Genomic DNA, 23,043 nt, shown 5'->3' with positions numbered 1-23,043 from the left:
ATGGCTGTCAGTATCACATTCTTATAACTGTCCACAAATAGGAGTAGAGGTTTTTACCTATTAGTCCAGGTAGGAAAAAAGAAAAAAAGCCAAGGTAGCTCACCTTGAATTATTGCCTAATAATAAACCAATCAATGTGGCCTAGAGAGAATGTGCATGTGTGTGCATATGTGTGCATACGTGTATGTGCTTGTGTGTGTGTGTGTGTGTGTGTGTGTGTGTGTGTGTAGTGCTCTGGTTGGCTCAGCCTGGGTCTGATGCCCAGTCACAAGCAGGGTGGAAGAGCTTAGCTGCCAAGAGAAACTTGTGGGTGGAATGGGTGAAGGGGGTGATATTTACAAAAGATGAGGAAAAGGGGGCTGGGCAGTTTTTAAAAAGGTCTTCATATATTCCTTCACTCATAAATAATCTTAAGTATAAAACAACTGGATGAATCTGTCACTCAATGCCTGACAGGGATCACTAAAGTCCAGACAATTTTACTTCAGCTTCCCTGCTCATGTAGTGAGAGCCAGTGTGCCCATCCCGGCCGGCTCCTCGCCCTCTGTCTCCTTAGTCTTGCTCTCCCCTGACAGACTTGTGTTCCCTGAAGATAAGACCTATGTCTCATTCCTAGCTGACTTCCGGCACATAGCATAGAACTTGGCACAAAGCTGATGCTCAGAGAATGTTTCTCAAGGGAATCAATGAATAATAACAATTAGGCCAGCAGCAAAAACTGTCAGGCCACAACTGTGGTGCCATTGTTTTATCCGGGCCACACCCAAAGTGATCTGCAGTGTCACCCACGGGAAGCAAATCAGGAGGAGCAGAGGCCTGGCATCGCTGCCTGCGCCTCACACATGAATCCAAATGCATATTCATATGGACCACATGCATGATTAACTTGGGAAGCTAGCAGGAAGCAGTCAATCTGTTGAGCAAGCTTGCGTTTTATAAACCAGGTGTTCAGTATTATTATTCATCATTTCCTTTGATACTAGAACAGTCCCCATTATGTAGCACAGGAAATGAAGGCTATGGAATAATATACACGTATTAAACAACGGAGCCCCACAACCAAGCCTTCTGGAGGCCTGTTCAAAGCCTAGGCAAGTGTAATTGAATGGTAGTTCATTTTAGGGTTCCCACTTGGACTTGAGTTAATGGGATTTTGCTGAGATGGACCATGGTGACCCCCCTCTCCCATTCCTACACTTTGGAAAATGAATGTTGACTCTACGTCTGCGTTTTTCTTGGAAGCCACGCGTATGAATCATAAGCAGCTCTTGCCTCAGCAGCTGCTACAGGTTAAAGGGCCAGAGAAAAGCAGGGACCCCCTAGCGTTTGGGGGCAGAGGGTGTCTGGCTGTGGTTGGCTGCCTAACTTCTGCTTGGTGGTCTGGAAAAAAAACTTTTGCCACTGGCTTCTATTTCCTATGGTATGAGTACTGAATGCCTTTCTATCATAAAATATTTACAGTGCAAATTAATTTTCAAATTGATGTTCCTGCTCCATGAAATGTTTAAGATTCACAAAAGCCAGACCTGTGGAGGCTGGGGAAGAAGGAGCTGGTGGGTTCAGAATAACATGAAGAGCATGCAAGTGATATTTCCAAGGCCCAGCTAGCCCGCATGGCCATATGATGGGCTTACAGCCTGGGGAGGTCCAAGTTAGGGTTCTTGCCAACCGCATCCCAGCTTGGGCCAGAGCTGCCCCTAGGAGAGGAATAGGTGAGCTCAGAGCATAGTGGCTAGACTGAGCTCACTGCATTCCTTCTGTTTACCTGGGGTAGGTTACAAATGAGTGGTTTCAGATAAAATATGGGGATTTCTTTCTAGGTAACGATGATGCAGTCGTTACCTTTGGAATTACCGTATTTTTTGAACCATAAGACACACTTTTTTTCCCCCAGAAGTGGGGGGGAAAAGTCCCTGCGTCTTATGGTCCAAATATAGCCTACACATATACTTTAAAAAAAAAGTTTTTTTACTTGCCCGGCTCTGTGTGGTCTCTGTGTGCTTGCCCGGCTCTAAAATGGTTCTAAATGCTGCTGTTTACAGGGTTGATTACATGTGTTTATGACTGTGAATGTTGGGTTTTAATGCACATAAAATAATTTAGGACACTATTTGTTTCAGAATCTTTTTTTCTTCATTTCCCTTCTCTAAAAACTGGTGCGTCTTATGGTCCGGTGCGTCTTATGGTCTGAAAAATACGGTAACCCCTGCATGGAGTTGACACTGTTTTCCGGCTTCATGTTGAGAAGTTAGGTTCTCATGATCTTGTGTTTGTAACAGAACAATGACCAGTGATTTAGAATTGATTTTTGCTGGTTGCAGAGGGGTGGGGAAAGTTTCATTTCTCATTATTGCCAATGTTATGTTTTTATTTCATGCATGGTATATATGTTAGCATAGCTTGAAATTTTTATTTGAGTTGCAAAGTGGAAGTTCCCCAGTATTATGAATCAACTTATATCAGTTTATAACAGCATTAAGAATTATTTAAGGATTCAGGGTTTGGGAAGATTTCTGATTCTGAGAGATGTTTACTGTGCGTTGGTTCTGCCTTCGAAAATGGCCTTGTGTGTCCTCAATGACAGCAATATCATGCCCTACTTTTAGCAAGAGGTTGGAACCCAGTTTTCACAAACTGTTTGACCTGGTTATTGGCAATAATAACTGTCAACATCATCTCATAGTCCATTTGATTTAGTTATTAATTATGATAATGTTTTGTTTACTTATTCTAACAACCAAATTAGGCTGCCCCAAACAATAGACTACAGGATTACCGTGTGTATTAGTAAGGGTTCTCCAGAGAATCAGAAGCATAGGAGATACATATAAGGTGACCCAAAAATTCATTTCCAATGGGTTACATCTGAAAAGAAAGAAACATCTATTGAGTATCAGAAAGAAACGTGTATACATTTTTGGGGCACTCTGTATGTATATTGTTCTATTTTTTCCCCCTGTATGTATTTAGAGACAGAGATTTCTTTTAAGGAACTGCCTCACACAACTGTGGGCGGACACTAATGAAGCCTGAAGGGCAGGTTCTCAGGCTGGGAGTCCAGGAAGGGTTTGAGTCCGAAGCCAGTCTGGAAGCAGGATTCCTTCTTCCTTGAGGGATCTGTTTTATTCTCTTAAGACTCTGAACTGATTGAAGAAAACATCCCCATGTTGTGGAGTAGGCGTGTCAAACTCAATCAGAGAAGGGGCCAAAATCTAAAATCCAGCCTAAATCGTGGGCCGAATGGTTTACTGAACAGTCATAAACTGTCATTGTGATGGAAACGCAGCGGAGTGCAGTGATGACAGCGCGGTGCGGGCCACATTGCAAGGCCTGGCGGGACGGATTTGGCCCGCGGGCCTTGTGTTTGACACATGTGTTGTGGAGGGTATTCTGCTTTCTTAAAGTCTACTGATTTAAATGTTAATCACGTCTAAAAGATTGTTCACAGCCACGGCTAGTCTGGTGTTTGATCCAACAACTTGGCACTGTGGCCTAGCCGAGCTGACACATGAAAGTAACCATCATACCATGAATCCCCAGTCTTGAGGGACTGTGAGACTTTTCTCATCTTGCTTATTATGGGGGAATATAAGCCCATCTTGATATGTGTGTAAAAGTAATAAAAACATGGCCCCCTCCATTCCTATTAGGAGTTTGTCCCAATGACACAAGCATTTCTTTGGCATCATGATTATTGATGATGCAAAGGATTGCTGTATCACAGTGCTTCTTGAATGATAATATGCATACTAATTACTAAAATAAAGGTTCAGATTCAGCAGGTCTGGAGTGGGGCTACTCTGATACCGCTAGTCTTTATATCACAGTAGGCATTGTGGGGTTCTGTAGCTCAAAGAATCTACTGGAAGAACAGGGCTGATGGAAGATGGGCTGGGTTCAATGACCCTTTCTTAAGAGAACAGCCAGTCTACAGGGACATCACTCCATGGGAGCCTCTAGATTTTAGGATATTCTCTTTATAAAACCTCTTCCCGAGAAGACTGAGGAAGCCCACCCTGATTTTGCTATGGAATTAAAACTACAGAGAGGTGCCCAAAGGCCAGAAAACTCTCTAGAATGAAAATAGTGGAGTCTCCTTCACAAATTGCCTGACTTGAGACTTGAATGGGCTATGAAACCAGAAATCATCATTCTCCTACCGGACTTGCCTTGCCAGTTTTGCTTCCTACCCTGTTTCCCAGAAAATAAGACAGTGTCATATATTAATTTTCCCCCCCAAGATGTGCTAGATCTTATTTTCAGGGAATGTCTTATTTTTTCATGCTCTAGGTCTTATTTTTGGAGGATGTCTTATTTTCGGGGAAACACGGTATCAGCAGGGCCACATGTCCTGATCTCATTTTGGACTCTGCTACTTACTAGCCATGTGGCCTAGAAGGCAGGGGAAGGAACTGGAATTCTTCGAGCCCCTTTTTATGCCAGGTACCATGCTGGGCTGTTCACATTTTATCTTCATGGCAACAAAACTGGGGCATAATTGGCATTATTTTATCTGAGGACATGGAAGTTGTCTAATGTAGTTAATAAAGACTCAAGTTGAGAATTAGAACAGGTCTTTCTTGAACCAAAGCCTACTATGGTCCAGGACTCTGTTTCTCCATTTGTGTTGTGGTAAGGCCTGTTTCCCAGCTGTGTGAGAAGCAGATGTGCGGTGTGTCTCTGCATTTGTGTGCAAATCAGAGTGTCACAAAGCATGCTCTTGCCACATTTGAAGAGTTGTTCCTTCAGGAGAAATGTTTAGCTTCTTAGCAGTGATTTCAGGGATCAGATGATCAAAAGTTATGGGGTGTTTTTTTTGCGGGGGGGTGGGAGGAGGGTGTGGTTAAAATATATTTTTATTGATTTCAGAGAGTAAGGGAGACAGAGAGAGAGAAAAAAATCATCAATGTTGAGATAATCATTGATTGGCTGCCTCTTGTACGCCCTACACTGGGGATTGAGGCCATAACCCAGGCATGTGCCCTTGACAAGAATCAAACCTGGGACCCTTCAGTCTGCAGGTCAACACTCTATTCACTGAGGCAAACCAGCTATGGCTATGTTTTTGGGTGTTTGTGTGTTTTTTTTTTTGTTTTTTTTTTTTTTTGTGTGTGTGTGTGTGTGTGTATGTGTGTACTTTTCAACTGGGACTGGCATGCAAAGATCTGTAGAAGTCCAAAAAGGTCTTACCCCATATTTTCCGGCATATAAGACAACCCTCTAATTTTACAGTTAAAACATAGGTTTAGGCCTATATTCTCTGTATAAGACTACCCCCCACTTCCGAAGCAACACCAGTTCTTTTTTTAATAGACCGCCTCTCTAACTCAGCCAATCCAAGCAGGCTTTTTATGCATGCAAATTATATTGATACATGTTCTGTACCCGAAGCTACACTGTGTTCTAGTAAAAAGCCTGCTCAGATTGGCCAGAATCAGAGAGGCGGTCTATTAAAAAAAGAACTGGTGTTGCCTCGGTCGGTAGTGGGGGGTAGTCTTATACGGCGAATATAGGCCTAAACCTATGTTTTAACTGTAAAATTAGGGGGTCGTCTTATACGCCAGAAAATACCCATAACTCAACTACTCTGGGGAGAGTAAATGCTTCCAGATTCCACTTTTCTCAACAGGGCCACGTATAGAACCCTTACCTTCATGCTTTCTGATCCTCAATTTCCAGAATACAAGAAGCTTTAACATTGTACATATTGAACATAAATGTCTACCAAGTAAAATTGTAAAAGCAATCTGCGTTAATACAATAAAATGAATCACTAAGACTCAACAAGGCTTTATTTGAACCCAAATGGTGTAATGCAGTGAACTGATCATCTGGAGCGACTGACTTTGTTTCCCCAGCCAGGGGCCCAGATCCTCATCCAAATCCTGGCTCTGCACTTCCTTCAGGGCTGAGGGCTCGAGTGGGTGCCCGTCCACTCCCAACGCCCGTGGCCTGTGAAGGAGGGTCAGCCACGGAGGTGGCTCCTGCCCTGCGCTTCCAGGTCAGTCTCAGGTAACTGGCTTCTCTCTCTCCATCTAGCTTGCCGATGATCAGGGCCTTGTCCTGATGACCACAGTCGCCATGCCCGTGTTTAGTAAGCAGAATGAAACCGTGAGTACAGCTGCTTGATGCCAGGAGGGTTGGTTTCTGAGACCCCTCTGGCTCAAGCTCTGATGGTCTTCACTTAATTGATTTATTTTAAGGACAGAGGGCTTATCATGTTCTCTCACATTTAATCCTGCTGTTAGAATCATGAAATCAAGCAGAGATGGGAGGAATTCAAGCAGGCACCACGTTACAGGGTGCAGCACTTTTACAACATTTAAGTGTTAAATGACCAGAGGAAGGAAAACCCCAGAAAGACTCCTTGATTATGGTGGATGGCTAGTCTCCGATTTGAAGTTGCCAAACTTGTATTAGCTTCCTAGGCCTGAGATAACGAAGTCCCACAAATTGGGTGGCTCAGAGTAAAGAAGTTTATTCTTACAATTTTGGAGGCCAGAAGTCCAAAATCAAGGTGTTGGCAGGGCCATGCTTTTTCCAAAGGCTCTAGGGAAGAATCCTTCCTTGGGCCCTGTCTTTCCTTGCTTTGCAGCAGCACAAATCCAACCTTTGCCTCAGTCTTCACATGGCCTTCTTCTCTCATGTCCTTTCCTCTTCTTAGAAAGACACCGGTCATTAGATATAGGGCCCATCCTAAATCCAGGATTTCATCTCGAGACCTGTTAACCGGGGAGTTCCCTTTTTAATGACACAACCTGTAACGGGCGCGTACTCTTTCACTAGGACGTGTCAGTACATCATGCCCGGAGGACGTAATTTCATTTATTTTATTTTATTTATACTTCATGAAAATAAATGAAATATATATATATATATTTATATATATATATATATATATATATATATATATATATATATATATATATAAAGTACAAAGGAAAATACAAAATTACAAAAAAAAAATAGAAAAGAATACCGACAAAAAAAAAATGGACACGTCAAATTAAAAAATTATAAATTTTACAAACAGTGATAAAGATTACAAAAAATAGCCAAAACCGGTTTGGCTCAGTGGATAGAGTGTCAGCCTGTGGACTGAAAGGTCCCAGGTTCGATTCTGATCAACCATGTACCTTGGTTGCTGACACATCCCCAGTGGCGGGTGTTCATGAGGCAGCTGATCAATGTTTCTCTCTCATCTCATCGATATTTCTAACTATCCCTCCCCTTTCCTTCCTCTCTGTAAAAAATCAATAAAATATAAAAAAATATATATTACAAAAATATATACCGTTCTTCTCGGGGTGCAACATGTATTTCAAGGACGTATTCATATGTCCTACTTATTCCCGATATTGTTTACATTTGATGTATTTATAGGTCCCGCCCGGTTAAAAGGTTAACTGATTACACCTGCCAAGACCCTGTTTCCAAATGTGGTCACAGTGTGAGGCTCTGCGTGGACTTGTATTTAAGGAAAACAACAGGCAGTAGCCATTTATATCTTCTTCCGGAAAGCCTTTCTGACACTGGAAAGTTTCTGCATATCACAGCGACCTTGGAAACGGGGACCCTAAAAGTCTCTTTCTTCACTTTAGTTCTTGACTTCAACTGGCTGCTTAACAGTCTTTGGATTATTTCTCTTTTCTCTGGCTATTGAATCTCTCTCTCCTGGGCACCAGATGGTAGTGTAAATTGAGAAAGCAGTTAACACACTATAAGTCTTTCCTGTAGAAAGCTTCTATAAGAGAAACTGATTAATGATCACAGGCCTTAGCTGCTGAAACTTTAGTGCTTCTGCACATCAATTCTTCATTTTTAGGAGAGGGAAGAGAATGAGGTTGTCTTGGTATGAGTGTGTGTTGAGAGTTATAGCTGTTAATGTTTGGCCTGAGAAGCTACCAGGCTTATCTGGTAACATGTTGGGTGGGGGATGGGGAATAGAAGAGGGTTCCTCTTGGACACCTGGGCTAATCCTCAATTTCTATCATTTTGGAGAAGGCATCAGACAGTGAGCTATAGCATGTGGCTTCTCAGAAGGTTCTAGTTCTGCCAAATTAACTTACTGTTGTTATTATTTAATGTTTTTTCAACAGAGATCGAAGGGCATTCTTCTAGGCGTGGTTGGCACAGATGTCCCAGTGAAAGAACTGCTGAAGACCATCCCCAAATATAAGGTAACATGTCACTTATTTAAGAGTCAAGGGCCAGATGTTCAAGACAACTTCACATATTAAAACACAGAGTAAAGAGGCCCTTCTTTTCTCTTTCTGGAAGGCTTTGCTTTGCAGGGGAAGATCTGAAGCAGTTTATGCATGCCCACCCAGACTTGTCTGGCCTATGGAAACCTACACAAGTCTATGCAGTTCTCCACAGATGTAACTTCTCTAGGTATTTCCTAAGAAGTAACAGATATGAGAGGGTCCTAACTTCAGTCTGAAGACCCTCTAAGATCTGTTACTTCTTCATAGAAACCCAGTGTGGCTCAGGGAAAAATGGTCACTGACCATATTGAAAGAGTGTTTCCTCTGTCTCAGAAGACAATGGGGTATATTCATTTCCAAGCAATCTTGAATATTCATCTCCTAATGCTAAATTAAAATACGTGCCCCAGGGAATTATAAGGCTTTCTTTAATGTTGGACGTAACTGGGGAGGGTGAAATAGGTAGTTTTGAACAAAGATTGAACAGGCCTTGGTGGCCCACTGCTTTGGGAGTTTAGAACACAATGAGGGGCATTAAAAGGCAGGGGCCATGGAGAAGGGGCACTAGATGGAAGAGACTCTAAGAGGGGAGGTGGAAAGGCTGGAACCTAGCTTTGTATGTGAGGCCAGCCTGCATCAGGGAGAGGAGTCATGCTTGCCCCTTGCCTGGCCATACAGAATGCCCAGCGTCCTGTTCCCATCACTACATTTGGGGAGAAGAAGGGCTCTCATGAGTCCCAGTGCCACCTACTCCAGTTCCCATGAGAACAAGCATCCTGACTCCCATGGGACTCCCCAGTGGTCTGTGGATTGGTGTCTGCTCTGTCTGAGTCAGATAGGCCCAACACAGGAACCCACCCAAAGCTGATGAACTGCTCTGCCTCTGGGGCTGGCTACAGAGGGCACCCAGTTCCTATGGAGGTGATGTGGTGCCAGTAGTCATGCTGGGGTCCATGGGGATAACTTTAATTGGTATTTATGTTCTCTGGCTATGGGAGGTATGCTGCTGTGGTGAAATAAACACGCAAATGAAATCAGAGCAATGGCCACACCAGGAGCCTGGTTTCCCCCCAGACTTGACATTCACCTTCCTTTAGAACAATGCTGTTCAGATTGCAGTCCTGCACTCACCATCATTACACTCTGCCTGTCCTCACGCTGCCCACACAGCCACCGCGCAGGTCCTTTTAAATGTAAACAGACTCACTATTTCTCTTGCTTATCTCCTCTAACCTCTGCCTGGCAATCACATGTGAAGCACAAGTGGAGATGTGCTCATTCCATTCTCTGAAACACAGGTTAGCCAGGGGAGTGACATGGCTGGGCTCATTATTAAACAGATGATCCAGCTGAAACAGGTTTGACTCAGTGGATAGAGTGTCGGCCTGTAGACTCAAAGGTCCCAGGTTCGATTCCCGTCCAGGGCATGTACCTTGGTTGCAGGCATATCATCCCCAGTAAGGGGTGTGCAAGAGGCAGCTGATCCATGTTTCTCTCTCACCAATGTTTCTCTCTATCCCTCTCTCTTCCTCTCTATAAAAAAAATCAATAAAATATATTTATAAAAAATAAAAAGATGACCAAGATCTTTGAGCCCACACAGAAAACTCTCACCTGGTGCCTAGTGGGGGCCCCTCAGAAAAGCAGGGCAAAGTGTGGGAAGAGGCAAGGTCCTCAGCCCCATCACAGCCATTCAGGACTACATGTGAGCGTGGAAGGTCGGGTGGGGCAGACAGGACCCTGCTCCTGGTCCAAAGAGGGGTGTTCACTGATCCGACATGACTCCCTGACTACACAGGGTTGAGACCATACCTGCCTCCTCTTCCCTAGCACCCAGAAGATTGGCTCCCCTTCTTCATTTCGGGCCCTGACATAGACTGAAAGGGGCTCCCTTTGCCCCCGTGTGGACTGAAGCAAGCTTTTTCAGCCAGGAATGTTGGCTAGCTGGCTGGCTGGCAGGGCCCCTTTCCTTACTACCTCTTTCCTGCTGAACCTGATTCATCACCATTGTGAGGGGCCCCTGGGCCTTCCCTGTGCTCAGCATAGAGCTCTGGGGTAGGCACACACAGGGCCCTGCCTCCGTCACTGCGGAGCTGAGTGTGGACAGGTCTCCAACTCCTGTCTGTCCAATGTGATAACAATGGAACCTGCTTTTAGACTTGCATGAAGCATTGGCTACTATCATTAATTGAAAACAATTATAGCACACTGGTCACGGGGACCGTTGTGATAGGCAGCCTCCTGATACAGTCTTCTCCACATGGGATTCTGACTGCATGAAGCTGCTTTCGGGATCCAAGATTTTGAGAGGGCGCAGGCCAGGCAGAGGGACCCCACTGGTGCATGATAGGGGCCAGGGAGGAATGTGGGAGGGCTCTAGGGCATGTCCAGCCCATCCCTCTCAGTTCCAAACAGCCTGCTAACAGCTATTAGCAGCAAGCTAACCTACTGGTCGACTGTCTACCACCTGGTGGTCAGTGCACGTCATAATGAGCAGTTGAGTGGCCTTAGCATGTCATTAGCATACTACACTTTGATTGCTTGAACAGACAACTGGATGACCAGGCACTTAGCATATTAAGCTTTTATTATATAGGATGACAAGATGTGGAAACGACTTGATACATGCCCAACAAATCAAGAAACTGTGAGCATAATATGAAACTGATATTAGTCACCCTGTGAGTTTATTTCTCAAAGCTTCCTCTGCCAGGGAAGGTGCTACACTCTTTGTCACATGTTCTCACTTAATAAGAGACAGACACTGCTGTACCCTCATGTTACAACTCAAGAAACTGAGGCCCAGAAAATGGAAATATCTCGCAAACTTTCAAGGCTAGTGAGACATGGTTTTACCCACTATTTAGTACCGTAAAGCCATTAAGAATAATAAATGACAGTAATAAGTAATCATAGTTTAAATAATAGTTGATAACATTAACAATAATAGCTAAAATAAAACAATGTAAGATTTATTGAACTTGCTACTATGTGGCATGATAAAAATTATTTATATGCACGATTCCCACTGAATCCTTATTAGGCTCCCATGGAGTGGGTACACCTTGGCCCCATTTTTAGGTGAAACGTGAAATAACTTTCTCAACATAACTCATCTAGTAAGCAATGAATGAAACAAAGTGTAGCAGGAGACTAGAGGAAGGTCAGCTGTAGTGGTGCCTGACATACGGACACATGTGTTTTTTGCTTTCCCAAGGGGTAGGCTGGGAACAGGAGACACAGGCAGGACATTCCTCCTCTGATTCCCACAAACACTCTGGGAGACGGTGCGTGTCAGCCAGGCCCAGCCAGGGCGGAACAGGCCCCTCCGGGGGAGCAGAGTGCGGCTCACACCTTCCGGCCTGACCCACACCTTGTCCTAGTAAAGATGAGTCAGCGCTTGGCTGGTGGGGCTTTCCCCAAAGATAGAATTCTTTCTTTTCCCTTCGCTGTGTAGATTTTCCCACAAGGTAATCAGACTTCCTGTAATTTTTTTAATGAAGAATTCAGACCCCCCGGCAAAAGTTTCCAGACACCGCAGCCTGTTAAGGTAACGAGCCATTTTATAATGGGGTTCACTTCGTTAGCCCAGAGCCCTGCACGTGGAGTGGAGGGAGGCACCTCCTTTCCGGCTGCAGGATGGAGGCCCCTGGCCTCCAGGAGGGAGGCTTCAGGAGCAAGGCCCCCAGAGCAGCCCCAAGTGCCGGACCGCCTGTGGCCTATCTGTGTTCTGTTATTCCATAAGACTGCACAGGAACACTGGTTCTATTTCAGATGAAATATGAGATATTTCATTCGTATATTGATTTGTGGCCAAAAACAAATGTTGGACATGTGACATTATAAGCCTTCAGTTTTTTGAAAGATTCACTCACAGAAGGTGTTTGGGGATTGGCTCCTCTGAGTTTGTCTTCGTCCATCTACATTAGGTTCTATCCATGCGCCACCCACCAACCAGCAAAGCGTTCTGATGTTATTCTCCCAGGCTGGTTTCCTGGGAAGGATTTTCACCAGATGGTTTCTGAATGTCAGGAAGACCTTCTCAAGAACAGCCTTGAGAAGGAGGGAGTATACACCTGCCATCCAAAGTCAGCCTTGCCTTTTCAGCTCATTTCTAACATTAACTTTTGTTTAGACCTTAAAGGTGAATTAGATAATATTTGAGTCAAAAAGTGAAGAACATCTTAAGTATACACAGACCTTAACCAGAGTACCTGCTATGTACCATAATGCCAGGACATAATGCCAGGGGGTGCAGAAGTCAAAGATGAGAGGGATGGCGCCTTCCCCACCAAGAGCCCATTCTGACAGGGAGGCACTGGCTTATTTGGAACAGGGCAGAGGAAGGAGAAAGAACCTGTTAACATTGGGAGGGAGGTATTAAATCATCAAAGCCCTTGACTGATGCCTTGGTAATATATAATCAAACTCACAAATAATTGGTTATTATCATGTTGATAAGTGTAATACAGGAAAAGTAGAGGGCATTAAGGGTGTAGTTTCATGCATAAGGGTGAAGGTAGCAAGGGAGAAATGCTCAGGGTTTTATGGAAACATGGTTTGGAAAGGAGGAAACAATTGGGCAGGTTAGGAGAGACTTTTATTTTATTATTTATTTATCATTGATTTCATAGAGGAAGGGAGAGGGAGAGAGATAGAATCATCAGTGATGAGAAAACATCTATTAGATGCCTCTTGTATATCCCCCCCACACACACACACACACACTGGGGATGGAGCTTACAATCTGGGCATGTGTCCTAACCAGGAATCGAACCAGTGAGCTACTGGTCCATGAGTTGACGCTCAACCACTGAGCTATACTGGCTGGTAAGGATAGACTTTTAATAGGCCATGATGATCCTGAGGCTGAGCTTACAGCATGGATGAAAATTAGTTGGGGGAGATGGGGAGGAGTAGTGCTCTAGGCCGCTAGCACTGTGTGAGTAAAGGTCTGGGAGGGAGAGAAAAACCACAGGGGGTTGTTGTCACTGCCATGTGCTCTGAGAGGCAATGAGTGGAAGGAGGCAGGGCTGGGTGGGTAGGTAGGGATCAGACCCCAGGGAGACCTGATGGACACTCCCATGGGTTTCATCTTACACAAAAAGAGGTCTTTAGTGGGTTTTACAAAAGGGAGAAACGGGGCCAGAGTTGCCTTTGATCAGTATTGAGGGGAATTGGTTGGGACCAAGCTTTGAGGCAGGAGAATAGTTAGGACAAGTGTGGAAATCTATATTAAATCTACATGGGTGGGAGGGTGGGAAGGCAGAGTTGAAAGTGGGTAATTTCTAGAATAAAAATTAGTGATTACTTGGATCAACAAGTTGGGAGTGCAAGAGAGAAACAAATTTAAGGATGATGCTCTAATGTCTAATGTGGGCATTGGGATGGGTGGTGGTGCCACCATCAGAGAGAGAAGGGCAGGAAGAGCCACAGGAAGGGGGAAATCCCCGAGATACTCTGGGTGTGGTGTTGATGCAGTGCCTGAGGGATATCCAGGTAGAAATGACCAACACACAGCTGGGCATGTGGATCTGCCACTGAGGGGAGGGGCCAAGTCTGGAGCACAGATCTGGAGATAACAGCATCCAGGTGGTTTCTGGAGCTGATTGGGGAAGGAGAGCTAAAACAGACCAGGGCACTGGGAGAGAAATGAGAGGAAGTGAGTGCTTGAGCAGGGTGGAGGATGAGAAGCAGGAAACCCAGGAACCTGGGCCCTGGGAGCTGAGGGAATATTGTGAAGGAAGAGGGGACATTAGACTAACACAACCAGAAAGATTCAAGAGAGAGCTGTCTGTAGGTTTGAGAATTAGGATGCCATTGGCAACTGTGGGGAAAGGCTTTCTGGTGGCATCTTGGTGGGTGATGCAGATTCCAGTCATCCAGGGCATAAATGGAAAACAAGGAAGAGATAACCATGACACAGTAAGTGTAGTACATTGGGTAGGGAGGTCAGCTCAGACCCTCATTCCAGGGGAGAGAGCAGAGAGTTTAGGGTAGCTTTGTAGAATCTGTGCTCAATTCAATGAGTTCTATTGTTCCCCCACTTCCTCCTTTTACTCTTCCTGGTGTCCCTGCTCCCTTTCTCTCCCTTCCAACCACGCCTCCACATATTTTGACCCACATGGCGTGACCTTGTCCATCATGGAACCCTTAGGGAGACAGATATTAATCATCAAAGCCCCTGACTGATGCCTTGATAAATAATAATCAAACTCACCAATGATCGATTATTGTCATTTTGATAAGTGCAATACAGGAAAAGTAGAGGGCATTAAGGGAGCATATGCAAAGAGTTCTATCCTCCTTTTAGTATTAGTTCTGACAAGCAAGCCAAGACCCGAAGGAATGTACATTAGAAGGCACTGACTGTATTAGCTGACTATAAAATATCATTTGTTGGACTTAATTTGGAGTTCGGATTTCCAACGAAATACCACTTTTGCTTTTAATGGGAAAAGTCAGACTCCCCTAGTCCTTTTTGACCCCTCAAGTCCGTATTAAACTGGGGCATAATAATGGTAATTAATGCAGTGTTGACTGTATCTGACATTTTTCCAAGAGACAAGATGAAAGAGACAATATACATCTCAAAGGATAGGAAATCTCTGGTTTATCTTTCTCAGCATAATGAAGTATACTTTTATCATTAGGCTCAAGTAGAATCTAATTAAAGCTTGCTGTGCAAGGTAAGTCCAGGAGAAAAATGCCTGTTGCCCTTGACTACCACATGCATGTTTGCTTTATGTAATTAATTCAAAGGAAACTTTTCATTGCCAGTGTTAAATTCTCTGAAGTCAATTTCACGTCACTTTGACAATAAGCTAAGAAGCAGACTGGGTCATTCTTGGTTTGTAAACTCTGTTGTCTGGATTGTTTAATAGCATCATATTCAATAACGTGATCAGCAGAGGATTTTAAAGAAAAGTAATAGAGCTCAGAACTATGAAATAACTTGTAGGAAAAAAATGTAGGATTTTTTTTTTCTTCCCTTTTACTGCTCATTTTCTGAGAGAGAGAGAGAGAGAGAGAGAGAGAGAGAGAGAGAGAGATCAGTATGGGTTTTATGCCAAAGGCCATTTTAATACGTGAATGATTTGTAGGTAAATTTATTGTAGCCAATGGGTGCAATCAACTGTGTAATAGAAATATTGTCAAAAAGCCAGGATTATTATTTAAATAAGTGCAGTGTTAAATTTGATTACATACTTTTTAAAGCTAATAAAACATTTCATTGCTCTCAAACTATTTCCCATAGTCCCATTTAGTCAGAACACATAAATTAAGCGAGGCTCTGCATAGAAAATTACCCAGGCTTTGTGCGGATGGAAGCGTGCATGGAGAAGCTTGGCAACCTCACGATTTAAAGACAAAGGGATATAAAAGGGGTTGGCAGGCTCCTCTGCAGGCCGGGGGTGGGGGGACACTTTTATCCTTGAAGAATGATAAAAAATGACTGCCTAGGAGAGTGCATGCTTGAGGTGGCCCCTGTGGGTGTGGAATTGCAGGCAGCCTACATGAGCATCAGAATGAGGTCACCTCTTTCCTTATCACAGAAGAGAGAAGACACCCAGGGTGATAAAATTCTGTGCACTTGGACAAAGGTCTTTCCACCAACATTAGCCATTATTTTTTTTAATGTAATTGTCTTTTGTTTTAAATAAATCAAAGTAAAGCCTTTGATGCCAGCTTGTGGGGGTGTGACATTTTAAATTGTGCTATTTGCTGAGCTTCTCCTGTGACAGGTCTTCATTTCCACCAAATGTCAAGGATCAGCGCCTCGCATTCATTTTAATGAAATATTGTGCTGATAAGGGTTATGAATGCCAAGTTTAAGCTGTAAATTACTAAACGCCGGGCTGCTTTATGCTTTGTGAATGCACCGGGGAGCAAGCTAATGAAGGTTTCTCTCTCTCTCTTCCATTTACAGTTAGGAATTCACGGTTATGCCTTTGCAATCACAAATAATGGATATATCCTGACGCATCCAGAACTCAGACCACTGGTAAGAAAAAGGCTTCTTTCTGTGTTTCTCCTTTTATGATTTTAAAAGGTTTTCTTTGTTGCTGTAGGGATGACACTTGGCAGCCCTGTGTTCACATTAAAAGCTCAGTTGATAATATTATCTCCTAAAGGTGGTTTTCCCAGTTAGTAAATAATGTTGGGTAGATACAGTTACTTTCATGCTTGTATATATAAACTAGAAGCCCGGTGTGTAAAAATCATACATTGGGGTCAGGGGGAGGGGGAAGGGTCCCTCAACATGACCTGTGCCCTCTTGCAGTCTGGGACCCCTCGCTCCTTACAGTCCACCTGCAGCGGAGGTTGGAGAGGCTCCTGCCACCACCACTGTGCTTACCAGCCATGAGCCTGGCTTCTGGCTGAGAGCACTATCTCTGTGGGAGAGCACTGACCACCAGGGGGCAGCTCTTGCACCAAGCATCTACCCCCTGATGGTCAGCACACATCATAATGACTGGTTGCTCCGCAGTTCGGTGGTCCATTTGCATAGTAACCTTTTATTATGTAGGATCCATACGCATCTAAGTGCATTTATTTCACAGATGCAAATATATGGAGATTTTTAAACTCTGGACTATTTGAAACACATCACAATGGCTACCTTTATACAACAAATGGTCTGATTCTCCAACCTGAGACTTGTTGCAAGTTTCATTTGATACAATAAACTACACCCCGGATCCCTGGAAATTCATTACCATAAGACTTTCCCCCACACTCCTTGCCTAAGTCCAGCGCCTCCTGTGTTGAAGGGATTCAACAACACCTTTTTTGATTCCATAAAACAGTTGAGATTTTCTCCATTTCTTGCCGAAGCCATATCTGGTAGCACTGCTGGTGACCCAACCTGTAAACCATTTTCTTTCAGCAACATTTTCACTTTCTCTGCAGTGAGTGGGGTTAGGACAGATCAGGGGTTCACAGTCCTCCCTGCTCCCTGGCTTTGCTGTGCGGGGGGAGGAGGGGGAGTGCTGCCTGGAGCCTATGTTGAGGAGGATTCTGAAGGGCAGCCAGACTGCTAGACTCTCCTGGTGGCATCTCCTGTGGGCACCATGGGGCAAAGATAGCGAGGGAGAGGGGCATGTCTTTGCCATCTTTTGACTGGTTGGAATGTGTTGAAAAAGGGCAGCCTTTTCGGTTTGTGGGTTTAGTTTATTTTACAGAAAGTTATAAAGGTATAAAAGAGTAATACAGTAAATGCTGCATTTGGAAGTTAAGAAAGTGTAAGTTGTTTCCTATAGCAATCCATGCATGCACACCCACATATTCACACATACCCGGACTTCTCATTCTCCCCAGTCTTCTCATTCTCTTTCATCAAAATCAGCAAAGAGCGGCAGTGCCTGCTACGCAAATGTTTGTGGTGAAGCCTTGTGGGGACCAGTCTGCTCCTTGCTTGACTCGTTGTTTAGAAAAGTTCATGTTTGAGCTCCATCATCATCCGGTTTCGCTCTAATCACCCCGGTATTGGTATTAATGGAGTCATGGCCACGTCATGTGGATCCAATATGCATGTGTTAAGACGGGAATTACGGTAATAGTTGATTTCCACAATCTTTTTATCAGAAAAAGATTGGGCTCACTGGTTAGCTAGTTCCAAATGTAACTCCGAATTATTGAAAAGTTTGATTGAAAAAGATACCAACTTTCTAAGGATATTTAAGTCTGGAAGCATTTAGGCCTAAAAGCTTTGCCCATTTCCGAGCCGCCCAGTTGGGATTGTCTGTGGGGAGCAGGACGAGTTGTGTGTTTGGTGCGGCTCAGTCTGGCTCCTACCGCTTATTTATTCCAAGTGGGAGTGGAATCGAGTAAATGAAACAATCAAACCTGGATCTTCTGCCAGTGAGTGAATTAGCTTCCTATTTATCAGCTTTTAAAGAAGGGACAGAATGGAACCAGATGTCAGAAGTCACCGCGGCACTTACGCGCTCTCTGTGGCAACAGGGATCAGCAGCTCCCATCTGCACAGCCAGCCTCAGGTCTTTCTGCTCGTTTACATCCTCTGGTCCTGCGGTGAAGGGTCTGTTTGCAAACAGTGCAGTGATGCTCTTTGGAGAGCTATGGCCTCTGAGAGGTCAGTGGAAGGGCTCTCAGAAATCAGGCCACCCAGCCAGCACCAATCTCATCCTAACAGTGCAAACACAGACCATTTCTGTTCTCCTTGCTTTTGAAACAATGTACTGAATGGTTTTTACCAAAAGTGGTAACCAGGGTCAAGTTCCCATGGAAGGGGTGGCCCACCCACATGCCCCAATCTCACCTGTGAAAACCTAATCCTGATGAACCATTTGCAGTTGACCTGTGATGAGGACCTAAGGAATGGCCAGGCAATTTGTCTACCTCTGACCCCAATGCTATGAGCTCTTTAGAGGAGGTTTAGAGGATTACATGAGCATGCCCATCTGCATGGGATCGATATGTGGATGTTGACTGTGCCTCAAGGTTTGCATTTTCATCCTGGGAAAGAGAGAGCAGGGAAGTGGAAGGAATTCAACTTTAGCAACACAGACATTACCCTGACTCCTAGTCCTGCCACATCCCAGCTGTGCAACCTTGGGCAAGTCACACACCTCTCTAAGCATCCAATTATCTCTCTCTCTCTCTCTCTCTCTCTCTCTCTCTCTCTCTCTCTCTCTCTCTCTCTCTCTCTTTCATGGGAGACCATTGATTCTTGATGTTGGAACTTTAAAAAAAAAATTTTTATTGTATTTTATTTACTTTTTACAGAGAGGAAGGGAGAGGGATAGAGAGTTAGAAACATCGATGAGAGAGAAATATCATTGTGCTGCCTCTTACATACCCCCTACTGGAGATGTGCCCGTAACCAAGGTACATGCCCTTAACTGGAATTGAACCTGGGACCCTTTAGTCTGCAGGCCAACGCTCTATTTATTGAGCCAAGCCAGTTAGGGTAGCACCTATTACTCTTACACTCCTGCCATGACCATAGTGCTGTATCTCAGCTTGGTTGTCAGAGAAAATGAGATAATGGCAGCCAAGAGCTCTGTGTGACAAAGTAGGCCCAGGAAATGGTGGGGACAGCGGTAGTTAACCTTGCACCTGTGTGTGTTTTATTGGCTCTATGGATCTGATCTCAGATGCTAGAAAATAGCTTGAGAGGACATGGTGGTGGCAGATGCTTAAGGAGGAATCTAAAGAAAACTTTTTGATTATTCATTTGGATCAGATTATTATGATAAACACTAGAGGCCCTGTGCACAAGACTCGTGCACTCTGTGTGTGTGTGGGGGGGGGGGATCCCCATAGCCCGGCCTGTGTCCTCTCACAGTCCAAGAGCCCTGCGAGTGGTTGTCCTGCAGAGGGAGGCCCTGCCCACCTGCCACAGTGCTGCCACCTGGGCAGCCTGGACCTCCTTCTGCCAGGGAGACCTGTCACTGAGCCCCCTCCCGATCAATCTCACTATAGAGGGTGGCCTGGGCCTCTCTCTGCAGGGGTGATGGTGGACAGATCACAGAGACCCCCCCCCCCCCAACCAATCACATTTCATCTACCTTGGCTGGCCTGGCGCCAGTGCAGGTCATGGCATAGTCTTCTGGATGGCTGTCTGGACAGTCATTGCGCTGTTCGGTCGTTTGGTCAATTTGCATATTGTGCTTTTATTATTATAGATTGGTGAGGGATTGTGGACACAGATACACACACACCCAGACAGATGCAGAGTACTGGAATCATGCAATGATTCAATCCTCATTTCTGTCTGCCATCACCTCTGGGAAATCTGAGCTAAGCCTGTCTGTGCCTGACTTTCTGTCAATCCCCTCTCAGTCTCTATATGTCTTTCATGTCTCTCTCTCACATAGGTGCACACACACACACACTCAGTTTTCTTGGCCAATTCTTGTCTTAAAGACAGACAACAACTATATGACTAGTATAAGGTTCTATTTGAGCCCTATCTTATGAGGAAATGAAAATGCGGATTGCTGTGGTTTGTCTTTAAAGTAGCAATAAGAATAGTACTAAAGGGTACAGTAAGAGGAGATGATGCTAAGAGTCAGGCTACAAGGATGGACTTCTCCCAGCTTTGGCACATACAAGTCATTGGTTCATCTCTGTTTTTTTTGTTTGTTTGTTTGTTTTGTTTTGTTTTGGTTTTTTTTTTGTGTGTGTGTGTGTGTGTGTATGTGTGTTTGTCCATCTGAACAACAAAAGCTGGAAGTGTTCCCTTGCTCTCACCCTCACCACCAGCACATAGTAGGGAAGTGAATGAAGGCATCCTGCAAACCTACTGTTTTCACCATTTCTCATGTTTTGTTATCCAGATGATGTAATTTGTGAGCTTCTCCTGGAAACCAGCATCTGCACCAGACATGATCACCCTGGTCAGAAGCCTCACACATGGCTGGGGACAACCAGTGGCCAGCAGCTCCCTTGACTAGCTCGGGATTTAGGCTAGGAAGCCTCATTCCAACCTGATGCACCTTCTCCAGAGCCCAGCCATATAACAGAATCCTTATTCTAGATGCATGTTCCCCTCAGTTCTGGCCGAGGCCACCGATTAGCACATTGCCTGTGAGTGTGGGGCTGGGGCCAGCATGAGAGGGTGGAGCAAACTCCCTTAAAACAACTCATATTCTCTTTCTCTCTGCCACCAAGGCCGTTTCCCCCCTGCAGCTGGAGGAAAGAAGTGGGTTTCTCTGAAGCACAATACCAATATTTTTCTAATTTGTCCAATAAGATTTCCCCCCTGAACTTAATGTTTGGCTTGATTTTATCCAATGTTTTCTTTAATCTTGTGTGATTTGGGTGTGAATCATGAAGTGTCTCCAAAAACAGCGCAGACGTAGGAGCCTTACTCAGCCGACTCGCTTTGGTTTAATTGGCAAAACTGCTAAAGTAACACTTTTCCCGTTGATAACTGGGCCACCCTTAGTCTGTCCTCAGTTATTTCTCAGCCACTCTGCTCTGCCACCAGTTTGTCACTGCTGGTAAGCTGACTGACATGGACTCCACAGACAGTTTGCCTGGTGCCTGGGGTGCAGGGTTCTGTTGGACTAGTGGCTGATGTGGCCTCGGGTGGGCTGGGGGCCGTCCCACGGGTGGGGGCCCTACTTATCCTCTGGGTGGGAAACAGGACAACAGCACAGCAAGAGGGATTCAAGTCGGAGTGGAGGGAGTGCTTTTGAGTCATTATTAAGCAAATGGAATTTTTTTTCTTGGCCTCAACCACTCTAACATTCAGATTAAAAATATTTTATAGTAGAGTCACATATAGTACTGTCTAGGTTGATTCGCTGTGCACTTCCTTCTTCCCATGCTTTTGAGAGCTTAATGGATTTTTTGAAAATGTGGAACCCTGAATATGTCTTTCTTTTGCCCAGCAGGGCATTGAGGGAGATAAGACTGGGAAGGTATCACCTTTATCATGACCTGATTTTTTTTGTTTTGAGATTTTGGTGATCCTCCTCCCTCTCTCTTTTCCCCCTTTAGAAGAAATTACATCTGAGTTGATGTCCTTCCTCAAGGAGGCCTGGGATGTGGGCCTGCTCACACCACCAAGAGAGAACAAAGGGGGCCCCAGGACAGGCAGGACTCACGGAGGAGCCTGGAGCGGGCACAGCCTGAGACCTGCTTCCAGGAGGCCCATGGGCATTCGCCAAAGGCTGTTGTGTGTCTGCAAGCCTGGGAGGTGGGGAAGGATGCTGGCAGGTTTCTGTTCTGGTTGAAAATTTGCCAACTGCATGGGCCCCTGTGTGTGCTGGTGGAGAACACGGGAGGTGGAAATTGGGGAGAGAAACCTTCATTCATTCCTTCAACATTTGCTGGAGGTCCAGGCCTAAGCAAGCTGCTCGGAGTGGCTACAGAGAAGTGTCCTGCCTCAAAGAACCCCAAATCTGACAGACAGATAAGATTTAAGACTTGGGGAGAATAAGGCACTATAGACACTACCAACATTTTTTGTATGTTTGTATTGTTGATCTTAGTATTTTCTTTTTAACATGTGTTGATTCCTTGTTATGTGACATACACTGCTTGATGTGTCTTGCATGTGTTAAAGCTTTTAATCAGTGATTCATTTCATAGCAAGCTTAGGATGTGGATGGGTGGAGAGTCCCAGGGCTCCTGGGAAGGGTGTGTGTGTGCCAGGCCTGGGAGGAAGATGGATCTAGGAGGCACTTGGAGAAAGACTGCAGGCACCTGTGAGGGCCAGGCTGAGGAGCTGGGCTTCTCTGTGCAGAAAGCAGGCAGGCACCACAGGCTCCCTGCAGGAAGTGGGCATTAAATAAACGAGAAGATGGTCAGTGACTAGAAAGTGCCGGACCCAGAGCTCTGACTCAGCTCAGTTAGGATGTGCTCCATTCACCCGCTACCTGGGTTGGTGCTTCAGGAGACGGGAAGCACAGTGGCTGGAGGGTGGGAGTGACCTAGAGGCCTGGTCTCTACAGCCACGTGGATGAACAACAGGGTAATCATGGGTTGTTATAGTTAAAATCTGTCTACACTGGCGCTGTTGGTGAGAATATAATGGGAACCACAAAGATGAGCTGTTGGGTATTTTAAAAAATTTAATAGGTGAAATGAAAAATATGTTTCATTTAACCCAATAAATTCAAAATCACATTGTTTCAACATACAGTGAATATGAAAATGATTGATGAGATAGTTCACATCCTTTTTTCATACTAATCTTTGAGCTCCAGTATGTATTTTACACCCAGTCGCATGTCAGTGCTCAGGAGCCACGGGTGACAGCACAGGTCTAGAGCATGGCCAGCTACAATATTTTGGGCCCTTCTGAACAAGATGCTGTTTTACAGGCGCTCCTCTTTCCTGAAAGTGAATGAGAACAAAC

The 23,043-nt window shown here is 44.8% G+C and overlaps 1 protein-coding gene across 3 annotated transcripts in view; it reads left to right on the top strand.

Moving 5' to 3' along the window:
- The window catches only part of CACNA2D3 (calcium voltage-gated channel auxiliary subunit alpha2delta 3), a 773,665-nt gene that overhangs the window by 552,148 nt on the left and 198,474 nt on the right, over positions 1 to 23,043 (top strand). For all 3 annotated transcript variants that reach the window (XR_004986777.2, XM_036430835.2, XM_036430833.2), the window contains 3 exons: positions 6,040 to 6,111; positions 8,100 to 8,180; positions 16,138 to 16,212. Coding sequence is in view for 2 of the 3 variants with exons in the window: in XM_036430835.2 (XP_036286728.1) it covers positions 6,040 to 6,111; positions 8,100 to 8,180; positions 16,138 to 16,212 (228 nt within the window). In the remaining variant the exon portion in view is untranslated. The remainder of the gene's footprint in view (positions 1 to 6,039; positions 6,112 to 8,099; positions 8,181 to 16,137; positions 16,213 to 23,043) is intronic.

Source organism: Pipistrellus kuhlii, unplaced genomic scaffold, assembly GCF_014108245.1.
Source record: "Pipistrellus kuhlii isolate mPipKuh1 unplaced genomic scaffold, mPipKuh1.p scaffold_m20_p_11, whole genome shotgun sequence".
Lineage (NCBI taxonomy): Eukaryota > Metazoa > Chordata > Mammalia > Chiroptera > Vespertilionidae > Pipistrellus > Pipistrellus kuhlii.
The sequence above is the reverse complement of the archived record's forward strand: the minus strand, read 5'-3'. Positions and strand labels throughout refer to the sequence as shown.